General features: G+C 53.1%; 4 protein-coding genes across 4 annotated transcripts; 2 read left to right on the top strand and 2 right to left on the bottom strand.

The window, feature by feature from the left end:
• Positions 1-62: 62 nt before the first annotated feature.
• On the bottom strand, positions 63-1144 carry MAA_08456 (Protein kinase-like protein; the record flags this gene model as incomplete). Its single annotated transcript, XM_007826454.2, has 2 exons — positions 63-767; positions 815-1144. The coding sequence occupies 2 exons, from the start codon at positions 1142-1144 to the stop codon at positions 63-65; spliced, it is 1035 nt and encodes a 344-aa protein (XP_007824645.2).
• Positions 1145-3078: 1934 nt separating this feature from the next.
• MAA_08455 (AMP-dependent synthetase/ligase) lies at positions 3079-4836 on the top strand (the record flags this gene model as incomplete). The annotated part of the gene is made up of 1 exon (XM_007826453.2): positions 3079-4836. One exon carries the CDS (start codon positions 3079-3081, stop codon positions 4834-4836), a length of 1758 nt encoding a protein of 585 aa, XP_007824644.2.
• Positions 4837-5464: 628 nt separating this feature from the next.
• On the bottom strand, positions 5465-7202 carry MAA_08454 (TRAM/LAG1/CLN8 like protein; the record flags this gene model as incomplete). The annotated part of the gene is made up of 4 exons (XM_007826452.1): positions 5465-6067; positions 6127-6414; positions 6478-6791; positions 6989-7202. 4 exons carry the CDS (start codon positions 7200-7202, stop codon positions 5465-5467), a joined length of 1419 nt encoding a protein of 472 aa, XP_007824643.1.
• A 6105-nt stretch (positions 7203-13307) lies between these two features.
• MAA_08453 (Metallophosphoesterase) lies at positions 13308-14584 on the top strand (the record flags this gene model as incomplete). Its single annotated transcript, XM_007826451.1, has 2 exons — positions 13308-13461; positions 13518-14584. The coding sequence occupies 2 exons, from the start codon at positions 13308-13310 to the stop codon at positions 14582-14584; spliced, it is 1221 nt and encodes a 406-aa protein (XP_007824642.1).
• Positions 14585-15065: the final 481 nt, after the last annotated feature.

Below are 15065 nucleotides of genomic sequence, written 5' to 3'. Positions count from 1 at the left end.
ACTCGACATGGCAATTGAGAAGCTGACAGATGAGCAAACCGAGCTTGAGACAGAGACAGAGATCATAACACTGGACGGCTGGGGCTAGACCACGGTCTTCTCCATATGAGGGACAACATGATCGGGACACCCACACATGCAATGATGGCGGTATTTGGGCCAGCGTGCAAGACCCTGGAAAGCTGTCCAAGAAAGATCAACAACACAGGTTGTTTCTTCGGAGGGATCCCTGTATCCATCACCTTGGCAAACTCTTTATGATAGGCGCTTGCATCCCGCTCCTTCATCTCCGCAACCAGCCTCCGTAGCGGATCTTCATCTATAAAGGTCTTAATGGATTCCTTCGCCGCCTCTTTGTCTGCACGGCTCAGGTATCGATACGCGAACCAATCCAAGTCTGTCCAGTTTTCTAGAGCGTTGGCAACTAGTGGCTCTGCGCGCGTGGACCGTTCTGCCCACTCACGAGAAAGCAATGTATTGCCAAACATGTATAGCTCCCGGGATTCAGTCACGGAGAGGAATTCCTTGAATGACGTTATAAGAAAGAGTTGCCACGTGTTGTGTCCAGCTAATTCGACTGTAGTCCTGCCGCTGATCCAGAGGGGCGGAACGAAAAACTGGACTGGGACAACGCGGCTCCATTCCCAGTCAAGAACACCAATGATGCGCATCTTGTCGTTGACCATTAAATTCGATGGATGGAGATCACCGTGGACCAGCACAAACGGGCCATTATCCAGCGTCGGGTCAATCCATTGTTTGGCGTGCTGGTAAAAGAGGTAATGTGATATACGGCATCTCGGCCCATGCCCACCTCGACGGCGTTTCGGCTTTTAAAAAATGCGTTGTAGCCAATGTCTAGTAACATATTTGCGTAAGCGGTAGCCGACTGCATGCAACCACGGTCGTCAGAGTGCGCATCCTGAACGGCAAACGGATCCAAGCCCTCTAATTGTTGCATGTTGATGTCGATTGTAGCTGCCTTTTGACCAACTTGGAACCCAGTCAAGGTTTGCGTCTGCTCAAGTCTGCCAATGGAATGAAATTCCAGTCGTCTGAGCTGTATGTAAATGTCGGCCAATGACGTATAGAGTTGCTCCCTTTCTTGCGAATTCAGCTTCTCCATCTGAGTACTAGAGAGCATCGTGCCGTCAACGTAATCCAGAATAATGAATGTCGATAGGGGGTCTGAATTGGCATCCTCACTATAAGCTAGAATTTTTGGAACGGGTATGGTTGTGTTTTCTTCAAGGCAGCTGACTGTTGTCAGCAAAAGACCGACCTTGAAGGGACCATGTACCTACAGCATTGTAGCTACCTCGCTTTTTATCTTGCGGCCCGGGCAATACCCGAGGCAGGGTCGCAAGGGAATTCGCAAAACGCATCTCTGCAGGTCTGAAAACTGGATAAAGAAGCAGAGGTTGTAGCTTCCCTGGGTAAAATAGTCGCCTACCGCTGGCGCCTGGAAGAAGGAACTGGGACCTTTGTCGCAGCTAGTTGAGGCGAGTTGGAGAATTTCAGCCTCGCGATTGCGTACGCTTCTAATAAACTGGTCCCGTTCATAATGCACCAAGCGCTCTACTATGCCGTTGTTGAAATGAGATGATCTGGCCATTATTTGGCTGCTCTCTGCAATGCTGAAAGGGGTCAATTGCAGCAACTTGTCTGGGCGCAGCTTCGCGAGCGTGCATGTGGACGGAGTTTAGTTTTGCCGACACCAAACTCCAGTACCGCGGTCTGGCGTTTCTATTGGTTGGTGAGAAGATATAAATACATTCCTGTGCCCTAACAAGTCTTGATGCTAATATTCTTTTCCTGGCGTTTGGCATGACATGATGCCGGTCGATGTCGGCCAGCACGATAGCTGAACCTACAACTGGAAGAGAAGAAGATCAAGGGCAACTGTTTACCCGGTTAATCTTTCGCGCAGCTTCAACCCACTCGGCCTAGAGCCTGTGACTTTGTAATTTGTGCACGCAAACACTGCAGTGCAAGGCGACCTTTTCGGCGAACAATTAGCGTGCTGACATCTCTTTCGAGCCGCATGCAACGGCCCCGCCTCCCGGGCCGGGATCCACGACATATGTGCTCCGTAGTACATGTGTATCTCGAGGGGGCTCAAATGTCAGCAATATCCTCAGTCGACGTCGTCCCATCTTCAGTCATCAATGTAGCGATTTGGCTACGATTTGATTGATGGATTTCCCGGCATTCCGGGGTGGCATACTCGATTTCGTCGCAGATGATTCGCGTAGGGCATTCATACACGAATAGTACCATATTCGCTGACTTCAAACACTATATCCAGGCCCGACGATAAATCCGTACTAGAGATGAGCATCTCGCGAAATTGCCTAATCAGCAACAAGCCACTTGACGATTCCTTGCCTAGCGCGGTGTGGGGTAAGCGGCCGTTGGAGCGAGGAAACCATGAAGATGATGAATGGATGTGGGGAAATCGTAGCCGCCTGCTGAGCCGAGGGTGACAAACCCCAGCCAACAGACTGGATGACGGCGCAAGGCTGCGTGAGGGGAATGAGACACCACCTCCTCCGCCCTCACGACTTCTCTGCTCGTCAACATCTCGCTGTTGCGCAGGTTCCGCCCGCAGAGCGCGCTCTTTTCGCGAATTGCCGCTTTTCTTTTGCGTTTTGTCGAGGGCCGGGACGCGCCAATTGAGCCTGCCGGCTGTGCATACTACGTCATCACGGGATCGCGGTGGGCTTCGTTGGCACGCGACCCGGGCTGGGTATATCGTCCCGCAGCTGGACACGGCACAGGGCCCGCAGGATGAGGACGCTGCTGCGCGTTGCTGGAGGACGGCGGGTGAGCGGGAGGGCCTGGAGCGCTGCCGGTGCGCGGCGGGCAATGTCGACGGAGGGATTGAGTTACCGGACTGGGCCGAGCGAGGTGTGTATTTGTGCTTGATGTTGCTTTCCAGGTGTTGGCCGCGATGGCGTCTCGTCAATGTCCGACGAGCGGATGAGCCGCGAGGCCTCGTTGCTGCCAGCCCCTAGTGTCAATCACCGGGTAACCTCGTCTCACAATGGCTAACATTCGTCACAGCCGCCGCTGTACATGGGCACGATCCCAGAACATTTTGCGCAGGTCGTCTCGCGTCATGGCGACCGCGCGGCCGTCATCACGCGGTCCCCCACGCCGGCTGCCTTCGAGACAACCCTCACATACTACATGCTGGACCTGCTCTCTAACCGGCTGGCCTCGTCGCTCGCGAGCCTGGGCGTCAAGAAGGGCGACCGCGTGGCCATATCGCAGGGCAACACGCCCGAGTTCGCTGCCCTCACCTACGCCTGCTTCAAGCTGGGTGCCGTCCTGGTGCCGCTCAACCCGTCCTTCAACGCGGCCCAGGTGGAGGCCGCGCTCAAGCACCTCGCCGCCGAGGTGCTCATCATGGGCGCCGTCACCGACCTGGCCTACAAGCCCGGCCAGGGCCGCAGCAACGAGGAGCTGCTGACCAGCATCGCGGGCGACCTGCGCGCGTCCACACCCCAGAGCGAGGGCGTACCCAGCCTCAAGCGCATCATCGTCGTGGACAACCGCGTGTCCCACCAGGACGTTCGCTTCAAGCTCGACGAGTGCCGCGCGCTGACGCCGTACCGCGCGCTCCTCGACGGTTCCGACCGCAGCGTCATCCCCTCGGCGCCGCTGGATGCCACCGACACCATCAACATCCAGTTCACGTCGGGCACCACGTCGATGCCCAAGGCCGCCATGCTCAGCCACCGGTCCATCCTCAACAACGGCATCTTCATCGCGCACCGCATGGGCCTCGAGCCCGCGGACCGCATCGTCGTGCCGCCCCCGCTGTTCCACTGCTTCGGCTGCATCCTGGGATACATGGCGACGGCGACGACAGGCAGCGCCATCCTGTTCCCCAGCCCGGCCTTTGACCCCGTCGCCACGCTGCGCATGTGCGCCGACCACGACGCCACGGGCCTGTACGGCGTGAGCACCATGCTCGTCGCGGTGCTCGAGGCCCTCGACGCTGGCGGCGCCGTGGCCAGCCCGCCCGCCCACCTGCGCAAGGGCATCGTCGCCGGCTCCTCGGTGCCCGAGGCCCTCATGAAGACGATCCGCCGCCGCCTCGGGCTGCGCGACCTCGTCATCTGCTACGGCATGACCGAGACCTCGCCCGTCAGCTGCATGACGTCGCCGGCCGACCCGCCGGACCGCCGGACCGCCTCGGTCGGCACCCCGATGCCCCACACCGCCGTCAAGATCGTCGACCCCCGCGACCGCGCCCGCCTCGCGCCCCTCAACACCCCCGGCGAGCTCGCCGCCGCCGGCTACCTCGTCATGAAGGGCTACTTTGGCGACGACGCCCGCACCGCAGACGTCCGCGTCGCCGAGCCCCGCCTCGACGGCTCCCCCGGCCTCACCACCTGGATGTACTCGGGCGACGAGGCCCAGATGGACGAGCAGGGCTTCGTCACCATCACCGGCCGCATCAAGGACCTCATTATCCGCGGCGGCGAGAACATCCACCCGCTCGAGGTGGAGAACTGCCTCTTCCAGCTGGACGGCGTCATGGAGGTGAGCGTCGTGGGCGTGCCCGACGAGAGGCTGGGCGAGACCGTGGCCGCCTTCATCGTGCCTCATCGCGGGTGGAAAGGGGACGACGGCCAGCACGCCGGCGAGGAGGGAGACAAGGTTCTGAAAAAGGATGCCGTGAGGGAGTGGGTGCGGTCCAAGCTGTCGAGCCACTTGGTCCCGAAACACGTCTTTTGGGTCGACGACTATCCCAAGACGGCGAGCGGCAAGATTCAGAAATTCAAGCTGAGGGACATGGCGGTCAAGATTCTGCAAGGGAAATGACGTGGTTTTGGAACAATGGGCCCCGTCGAGGCCGGATGGAAATGGCCGTGTTTGGCCGTGATTTGAAAGCCATGTATAAAGGAGCGGATTGCATTGCATTCTTGGATATAACGTTTCCCATGATTGATTGGCTTTTAACAATTTTCTTCCCTGTGAATCCACGGCTCAATTGAGACCAAGCAAGGCTTCTGCTCCGCGTGATGCGTTTTGAACACGTGAAGCATCCTTAACCGCACATCATGTTCACCTCACCTTCACATCACGGCCCGGCCCCTACTCATGATCCATAATGAGCTGTTTCAGCTAATGCAAAGTCTAGGAGTTCCCGCTCTCATGCGTCATCTTGCATCTGCACAATCACTGCGCACGATGTATATACCATTCCGAGCCTTTAGAAACGAAAATAACAATCAACTATGGCAATGTCCGGTTCCCCGTCCCCGTTCCAAGTCCGGGCCGGCGTCATCACTTAACCCAACAAGACGAAGCAGTGTCATAAAAATAGAACCACGCCCAACATTTGAATGCAAGAGGCCGATTGAGCCTCAACGAATCATTGGAGTCTGGGAGAAATGGGTTTGAGCAGTAAGTAAGTCTCAACGCCTTTAACTCCGCTGTCCCTACCTCCTTAATCAACTTGCTTCTCACAACCAATACGTCCCAGTAATTCCTTGCGATCGCTATGCCCCGGGAGGCTGACACCGGAGCTGCTGGCCTGTCGCTTAACGCCAGTTCTTCGTTCCCAGCTTCGAAGGTCGATCTCATCGGCGTCGACTTCCTCCTCGAGAGGCTCTGCCTCTTCATAGACGTATTCATCCTCGTCTTCGACAGCCTCGTCATCACTCCGAGAATCTTCTGCTCCGTCACCACGAAGCACCTTCATGGCTACGCGGACAATCATGGTGAACCAGAAGATGGTAATGCCCTGCAGAGCGAGCAAGGGGGTCAGGAATGACCACTTGACAGTTTCATTGTAGCAAACTCGTCCGGTGGAGCTGAGGAATGGCTCAATGAGCCACGAAAGACCGGCGGGCGGGTCCTCGGGTCCAATTAGGTGGTCGTTACTGCCGCGGAAACAGCCCGAGGGCATAATCTCGGGAGTATGGGCGTAGACTGACCAACAAACCATGACATAGACGAAGTGGCGGGCCATAAGCCATGAGAGCATGAAGACGCCGAACATGATGTCGCAAAGAGTTGTGTACCCCGCATACTTTAGACACTTGGCAGCCTACATCTTGTCAGCAAAATTTGGAAGTGACATGCCACTTCAATGGACGAGGAGCATACCGGCAGGAACAGGTCCACCACATCCATGATGACCAAAATGACGTTACCAACACGAGTATGATGGTAGAAGTAACAGGAGGAGATGAGGACCGTGGTAATAATGTGGTGGCTAAACATTTGCCAGTGATCCTTGCGACGCTCCTCGATGTTGAGGACGATAATTTGCTGCAACCAAAAAGCCCACTGCGCCAAAACATATCCCTTCATCAGTCCGTGCATTTCTCGGTTTGGCCAGTCGGTCCACATTTCACGCAGATTGAGGTAATACGGCGACTTGCAGTAGATATACTGTACAAAATAACTGGCATTAGCATGTCAAAGCGTACTGGCAGTCCGAGACGGCAAACTCACCACGCCCATGGCCCAAAACACGCTGTAATAAACAAGCAACCAGGCCTGTTCTGTAAACCGAATCTGGTCCTTCTTCTTGGTCACGCCTTGCATTCTGGCAAACGGGGCCAAAATGTACTCCATGAAGCCAGCTCGCAGGAGAGTAAAGAGGACAATGCAGAAAGTAATGAAATAAGTGTCGTCGAACCCACTAGCATACTGGCCGGTTTTGGCATTATAGTAGGCGAGTTGGAAATATTTGCGGGTGTGCGCTCGAGCTTTCGGAATAAAATTGTGGCAGAGGAATAGGAGTGCGAGGAGGTTGAAGGAGAGGCCTAGAAACATGTGTTAGAAAAAGCTTTCTGGGGTGTTAAAACATAACATGAGATTGAATTCAATCAATCCGATGATGATAACTTGACCACCAATCCCCACAAATGCAATTGAGGCCAAACAAGGCATTGGGGGAAATTTTTTTCCCCCGCAATTTGTAGGTTCCTGGCAGCTGCGATTGAGGGCAGAGCAGACGTACTGATCTGATTTTCAACAAACCAGCGGGCGAAATCTTTCCACGAGCCATCCTCCTTTCGCCGCACTCTTCTCACAAGCACATGCTTGCCGTCAGAGCTCTGCATATACAGAGGAACCTTGGATCCAGAAGGGGAAGGCGCAGGTCTGAATTGGGATTTTGATGGTCCATCTGCGACGCCAGCGTCCAGCGATTGAGTGCGGTCGTAGTCGCCCATTGTAGGAGAGGGCAGCGAGAGGCGAGAAACGAGAGGCGAGAAACGACAGCGGAGCGAAGCCGGGCGGGGAGAGGGGGAAGAATCGACAAATGAGGCGGTGACAAGCTTTCGCTACCTAGGTACTTGAGAACTATGTCGAGTCGATGCTTCAGTCTCGTTGCGCGGGCCGGAATCTCAAGGCCTCCCTCTCTGTATGGCCTCGCCAATGGCTGGAAACGTCTCGGGCAGAGGAAAAGAACAACGAGCGGCTGGATTGCGGTAAAGCGAAGAAAGAGGCCGGGGGGCCAAGACGTTCAGATATGGTGGTTGTGGATCGCTCCGCTACGACTTGTGGGCGTTGGATTAGGTTGAGATCCAGTGACAGGCACAGGAAAAGGTCTTTGGTTGAGCTTGACCCAGATTAAAGGCGGGCCAGGGCAGCAAGGGGGGGTTGCAAGAGGGACGGCTGGTTCCAGTTTTTGGTGGCTGCTTTGAGCGGAGTTGAACAGCAGCTTGTGTCTGGTGGTGTCAAGTCAGTTTTAGCGGCCAACCGAGAACTGCACAATGTGCTTCCACGTACCGGCCAGTTGACAGTTTGACACGAACTGGTTGAACAGGTACAGCGTATGGCGTAACGGCAACCGATGACAATGGCGTGAGGCGGCGTCCAATCTCTGCAAGACGTCAGACGGGGTTGCTAGACTGGATGGGGCCGAGTTTCGCCAAACACGGGGACGGCGTACAAATCAGGACAAGATTAGGCTGTAGAATACAATATAAACTTTGAGGGCAACGAGAAACGAGATGAGTGAAATGGCTGTGGCCGAATTCCAGGTAGACGAGCATCAGGCAGATGAAGAGGCTGATGGGGGAGAAGGGGGGAACATGGAAGCGGGAGTTGGAGTGGGGGATGAGGGTGCTGGAAGTGGGCAGGTACTTGTGCACATGTACATGCAATCATCCCCCTGAGTGCGATGCAGCATTTTGTATCTGCTAGGTACTCCAGAGCACCCTTGTCAGGTTCCCAGGTTTCTCTACGTGTATCTTTGCCAAAAAAAAAAGTTTCAATTAATGTACTGAGGACTGTTCATAATGCTTCTATCATAATGATATGCACCTAGGTGGCCACGCATGTACTGACTTATTTCTTAGTTCTCGTTAATATCACCCTGAGAGACTTTGTCTGCACCTTGTCCCTTACCACACTCTAGCAAGCGACACTGGCATAATAAAACCGACCGTGCTGCGACTTGTGCGTGGCCCGTGGGAGATTTATACCCATTGATTGTTGGAACCAAAGGTGCATAACCTAAAATGCACATCACCTTCGTCCTGATCAGTCCCCCCCACTTGTGATACATTAGCTTTGTAAATTATGCAATCCCAAGGTCTTGTTGCTTCTCCGTAGTGTAGATACTAATAGCATGAATGGCCTTTGTTACAATCAATACGAATAACCAGAAGGATAGCATGACAAGAAAGTAACATGAAAAGAAGTCAGAACGCCTTCAATTGCCAATTAATTGTATTGATGCTTGGACAAACCTCGGCTAATATGTACCTTGGGCAGATGCCATATACAACATTTGCTCAGCAGCACATCCAGCATACTCCTTGGACCTGTGCACCAGCATGTCGTATACGATAGCTGACGTGATATCATCAAAAGGTGGTGAGAGACTGATCTACTGGTGCCATTCATCGCAAATGCTGTCTGCCACGCCAAGCCCAACCCAACTGCATAAAAACCATGCAGCACTTGTCATGCACCACAGAATCTGGAGACGGACACAGCCGCCCCAACTGATGCATCATCTCGTCAACATGCTCTGTGAGGACTGGAGTATTCATCATGTCTGCTATATCCCCGGCGAATGCTCGCCCTGGCCATTGCCCCCCGGCGGCCTCATCTCCCCCTCTTGCCCCTTTCCACGCCGTCGTTGGCCTCGCCTCGATTGTCGTGACCCCCATTTACCACCACCCCCATTTACCTCGAGCCTTTTTTCCCAGGCCACGCGCCAGGAAGCATGTATACAGGGATGTCGAAAACTGGAAGAGGCAAAGATGTGCGCCGCCGCCCCAAAGAACACGAAGTACCGAGTACTACTAGCAAAGAAACAAAGGCAATCGTCCTGTCGCATCAAGGCGGTGAAGGCATCGTGTTGGTATTGAGGAGCGCAACTGTGCATGCAGCCTCCCCAGACGCCGTCGTGGCCGTTTGTTCACAAGTCCAGATGTCTGGTTCATCATTGGCCAATACAAGCCTGCCCAATTGCCCCAACAAGTCAAGTTGATCTCGTCGATGATCTTGCCCCGCCATTCATCCACACGCATAAATGCCAGGCGGCGTTTCACATTGACATTCGATTGACGCCTACCGGTGTGGGCGTTTTTGTGCCACAACCGTTCCATCTTCTCTCTAGGCAGTGCATACATGTACCCTTCTTTCCAGCGCAAAGGCCATATGCAGCACGACGGTGACGTGCGCGCCGCCCGCCATTTGGTCAACGGGCGTCTGGTCGAATCAACTCGGCACATGGGCTGCGGCCCGTTGACCGACAGGCCACGACGCACCATATGAGAGTCTGCACCATGATCTAGCGTATCCAGCCATGTGCGGGTCCATCCAGCACTCAATCTACTCCAACTCTCCGCAAGAGGCTAGCGCCAGTGCATATCGAAATGGAATAAAATGAACCAAGGCTAGAAGGCCAGGCGATGATGCAAGTGGATGAGAAAACGGCCAATGCTGCGTTACATTTGGTTTCACAGGGTGGAGCTAACAGCCACGCTTCCGGTGGCAGACTGTTATCACGGGCCAAGAAAACGTTATTAGTGTCTTGTAGTGTATAGCTTTTAAAGGCTTATGGATCAGAGACGTCAGAAGATGAGCTGTTTTTGCCTCCACCACCTGTTAACCGCACATCACCATCTCCAATAAAGTGGCCCTGAACACGCTTCTCATTCTTGGATAGAATATTGCAGTGGCATCCGCTGTGTCAGTACAGGAAACTTGGGGTGGCGGTTTTCCTCACAATTAATTAACATGCTACAGCACACAGCACTTTTTTTTATCATCAGTAACGCAACATGAGTCGGAATTTTTAACAATGCGGAAATGCAGGAAACTATGTGTTCTGTATTTAATAATACCAACGAAAGCTACATGTTTCCACGCAATCTCTTCGCATGATATATCCTTATCTTATAGTACACTATAAGAACATGATCCCATCTGGCTCGCTTTACTCTATTAGAACTAATCTCATACTTGTGGATAGATGCACAATGTATTTTCAAGGTCAAAGAGACCACCCAGACTGAGAGATGGAGTCTAAAAATATGGGACGCATATTTTCCAGCGTATAGCTGGTTATAGCGGCGCTTCGGAAGATCTTGTTCATTAATCCCACTGCTCCGCGATCCCCGTAGGCTTCGAATATTGCAAAGAAAAAATGAGCAGCCGGAAAAAATGCTTTTTAGTGAGCATACGGAAATTGGTCCTTGTTTCTCGGAAGACGAAGAGGCTAGTTGTCCTTGAATCTTTAGACACAGCATTGTACGAGAAGCTATTTTTCGCAACCTAGGTGACCTATCAGAATAGTATTCTACTCTTCAGCTCGCCTACGAAAGGGACAGGTTTCCTGCCATTTCTGGAACGGCAAGTGTTGTGAGCCAGACCTCTGTGGAAAAGAAATTTTTGGGTGTGTGGCAGGCGAATCTGGCAGAGCGTCTTCTCTGGAAGGTCTGTTCAAACGATTACGTTCCCTCTTGGCCATGAGCCTCTATGCGTGGTCGTATTAAGGCTTGCGGGCATGATCCCAAGGCGTCAAGAGCCGAGCTGTGTGGTGCGGCTGATGATGCAACCGGAAAACAGGTTTTGCATGTACGGGGCAAGCTCCATCTATGCAACGTAGAAGTCGGGCCACAACCGCCGGTCCACTGTCGAAACAACCGGAAATTGAAGAATCCCTAAAATGAATGTCCTTGTTACACGGAAAGGGCCCAACAGATCGTGAAGCCAAATAAAGGGTCTTCACCGACAAGGGACCTGTTAGTTACACAGATTAAACACGTGCCCGGGCAAGAGCCCTAGACACACGCGTTCTTTTTATGTATAAATAAGTGATTGCTGTTCCCTCCTTTGCTCTTGGAAACCAAGGACTTTTGACACTCTTCGATATTATCTTTGAATTTGAACCCTTTACGCTCCGAGCCCTATTAAGCTCTTGTTACAGTCCTATTTACAAGTTTGACTTATATGCAGCGATTTGCCCTCGAGAAGCGGGAGTACCATTAAAGACCACTTGTGTGACAAGGGCTTAGCCTTGGAGCAATGACTCAATTCATCTAATAACAGTCTTTGGTATCAAAGGTCCTTGGCCTTCCTTAAGGCCTCGTTGGCTAAAGGGGTCTTTAACTACAAGAAGTCGGTGAGGGACTTTGCCCGAGTCTCGCGACCGTAGCCCTCGTGTAACCGGCCATTTCCGTGTGACAACTTGCATATTCGATGGACTGCGAGATGAGGAACCGAATTACTGCCCTCTGGGACTGGCAAGTGATAGGTCCGAAGGCATATGCCAAAATCGACAACGCCGTCTCTTATTTGAATTTCCAGCAGTCTTGTATCAGGGGTCACGTCTTTTGACAGAACAAGCACACTTGACATGACTTCTAGATGACATGAAATCGTAGACATTCAATGTTTAAAAGGATGGCTAAGAAGCTATCTACGTCGAGATGAATTGGCTCTAGAATATAGGTCGACTGTTACACGGAAAAGGCCCAACAGATCGTGAAGCCCAACAAAGGGGCTTCGCCGATACAGGACTTGTTAGTTACACAGCTAGAACACGTGCCCAGGTAAGGACCCTAGGCCCTGGCGTTCCTTTTATGTATATAAGGCGGTCACCCTTCTCTTCCCTTCTTATAGTAACTCAAGACCTTGGAGACCCTTCGAGATTATTATTGAATTGAGCCCCTTCTGCTCGAAGCCTTCATACTGAACCCTTGTCACATCGACAACAAGAATAGAACAGAATGAATTTATGAAAGTAGTCAGTTAATATTTAGTCCTGACACATGACGTGAAAGATCAATGCAATGGTGAGGATAAAGAAGCAGTGGTTGCTCGCCTCTCGTCTTTCGACGCCTTAGAAGCCGTATTCAATGAGAAAGCATACAATAGTGCGCGTATTGTTCCACACGATTTCATAAAGGGAGAAGAGGGAATTGAGGGGTGTGGGGAAATATGTAGTTTATAGTATTCCAAGGCATTTTCTACTACTTGACACACTACGCTCCTTGTATGTTTACCGCTCAAATGTGTGGTAAGCCGAGCGTTGATGTTAGCTATGAATGTTTCAAAAGTCACTGAAGTTTCAGCTATCAAGTAAATGGGCTTCAATACCGAAGAATTTAGCACCACTTATATTCGTTGATATTAGTTTACCATAATATGCTTGTTGAGTTGGCCTTTTCTAATTTAGAAGAGTGTAGGTCCATGGTTATATGGGAACGAGGCGCTGTTATGATAGTCGCTTTAATGCCGCAACCGTTTGTTGATAGTTTTGATCAGTCAGGCTCACAAGCGCAAGCGACGTCTTTGGCGTTACATCACTACGGATATTCTTTAGGCTTTATGCATGAAATTAGGCTTGGCGGTCCCAACCAAGACCCCATTCTCAATATCGTCTCTTGCAGCAACCCTGTTGGCGATTTCCCAACTAGGCCACTCGCTCGCCCAATAAGCCCAACTAATTCCGTTCCCCCTTTCCCCTCACCCTAGTCCATGTCGGCCAAGAAGGCAAAGTTTGGATTGCGACTGAGCATCCAACTCGATTCCACGTGCTGGCTCTGTCAGCACACTCAACACCGCGGACCAGGATACCGAAATAATGCAGCCGATGGAAACCAGATGAACTATTAATTTTGATCTCAAGACATCAGCCACGTTTTCAATTTCTCACTACTTATTGGCGCTGCGCGACAACCAACGGTTCCCAACATCATGTCTCGCTCCACTATCCTACGAGCGGCAACAAAAACACTTATATATGTCGCATTCTTGCCTCATGCCAACAACCACATCACCGTCCTCTTCTCACGTGTGGCGAACGAATCACCATGGTTCGGTCTATCCTGCTTGTCGCCGCGCTGGCTGGCTTCACCCACCAAACTGCCATCCCTTGCACCAACAACGCCAAGCTGCCCAGCTTGAAGTTCCGTGACGATGGAAAATTCCAGATAGCCGTCTTTTCAGACTTTCACCTGGCGGAATGTGCGTATCGTCTCCCACTTTCGTCCACGGACTCAACACCCACTAACCGAGGCCAGCTGCCGCAACCCCCCGCGGGCCCAAGCAAGACAACAAGACGATTCAAGTCATGGCCGATGTCCTCGACAAGGACCGCCCAGACCTTGTCGTGCTCAACGGCGATCTCATCACCGGAGAAGTCACCCTCAAGGACAACAGCACAGACTACATCGACCCGCTGGTCGCGCCTCTTGTCGAGCGCAAGCTCACATGGGCCTCGACCTACGGCAACCACGACCACACCTTCTCCCTGTCCGCCGAAAACATCTTCAGCCGCGAACACGAGTACGTCGGGGCGCGGACGCAGCGCATGGTCAGGACCGCCGAGGCCGGCGTGTCCAACTACTTCCTGCCCGTATACGCCCGCTCGTGCAAGGACACCACGGCCTGCGACCCCGAGCTCCTCCTCTGGTTCTTCGACTCCCGCGGAGGCGCGTACTACCAGAGGCCAACGGCGGCGGGAGCGCCCACCCCCCAGCCCAACTGGGTAGACACCACGGTGGTAGAATGGTTCCAGGGGACGAATGCCGCGTTCGTCCAGAGGGCAGGCCGCGTGATCCCGTCGCTCGCGTTCGTTCACATCCCCCCGAACGCGACGAGCCACGCGCAGCGCCGAATCCACCCCAACCGCAACCCGGGCATCGACCTCGAGCAGGTGTCGCAGCAGTCGCAGGGGTGGTGCGCAAACGGCACGCAGGACTGGGACAACCCCCGGTGCCGGTATGGAGGGTTCGACGTGCCGTTTATGAGTGCCCTGGCCAGCACGCCCGGCCTCATGGGACTGTTTTACGGGCACGACCACGCGAATACGTGGTGCTATAGGTGGGACGGGGAAGTGCCGGGGACGGGCATCGTCGCGAGGGGCATCAACCTGTGCTATGGTCAGCATACTGGCTACGGGGGCTATGGCGACTTTATCCGGGGCGGGCGTGAGATTGTGCTGGATGAGGAGAGGCTGAAGAGGTTCGAGGTTGATACCTATATGAGGCTGGAGGATGGGAGGACCGTGGGCGCGGTTTCGTTGAATGCGACGTTTAATCAGGATTGGTATCCTGCGACGCCTAACGATCAGACAAAGCTGGAATGAGGGGATAAATATATGGGGGGAAAAGCATGTAATCGGTCGGATACTGGCCGTGACGTTTTATACTATAATGTCTGGTGTTATAGTGCGGAGTATATAGTCAATAGCACTTGGTGTATATTTGTTGGTGGGCAACTATATTCTGCCACCGGCTGTAGACTACATATGTCAACTACTTGAAACAAGCGCCAAACGCCCATCTTGTTCCTGTTCCATGTCCCCTTGGAAACGAGAGGCGCCGTCACACCGGGTGCTTGCCGTTGACTCGACACAAGACGTCGCCCCGCCCGGCGCCGAGGCTCGGCAGGATTATTCCTCCGGACGACACATTTGATCAGACATCATCAGACCACGAAACATGGGTGGATGTCATTGCGGCGCCGAACATGCTCCACACGGCCGAGAACATGTCTTGAATTAGAGTTCAAATATGGCCAACTACCATTCAGCTCACCACGATTTGGGTTTGGGATCTGGGATATAA

This window comes from Metarhizium robertsii, assembly GCF_000187425.2.
Source record: "Metarhizium robertsii ARSEF 23 chromosome Unknown MAA_Scf_2, whole genome shotgun sequence".
NCBI lineage: Eukaryota > Fungi > Ascomycota > Sordariomycetes > Hypocreales > Clavicipitaceae > Metarhizium > Metarhizium robertsii.
This window is presented reverse-complemented; position numbering and strand designations above follow the sequence as displayed.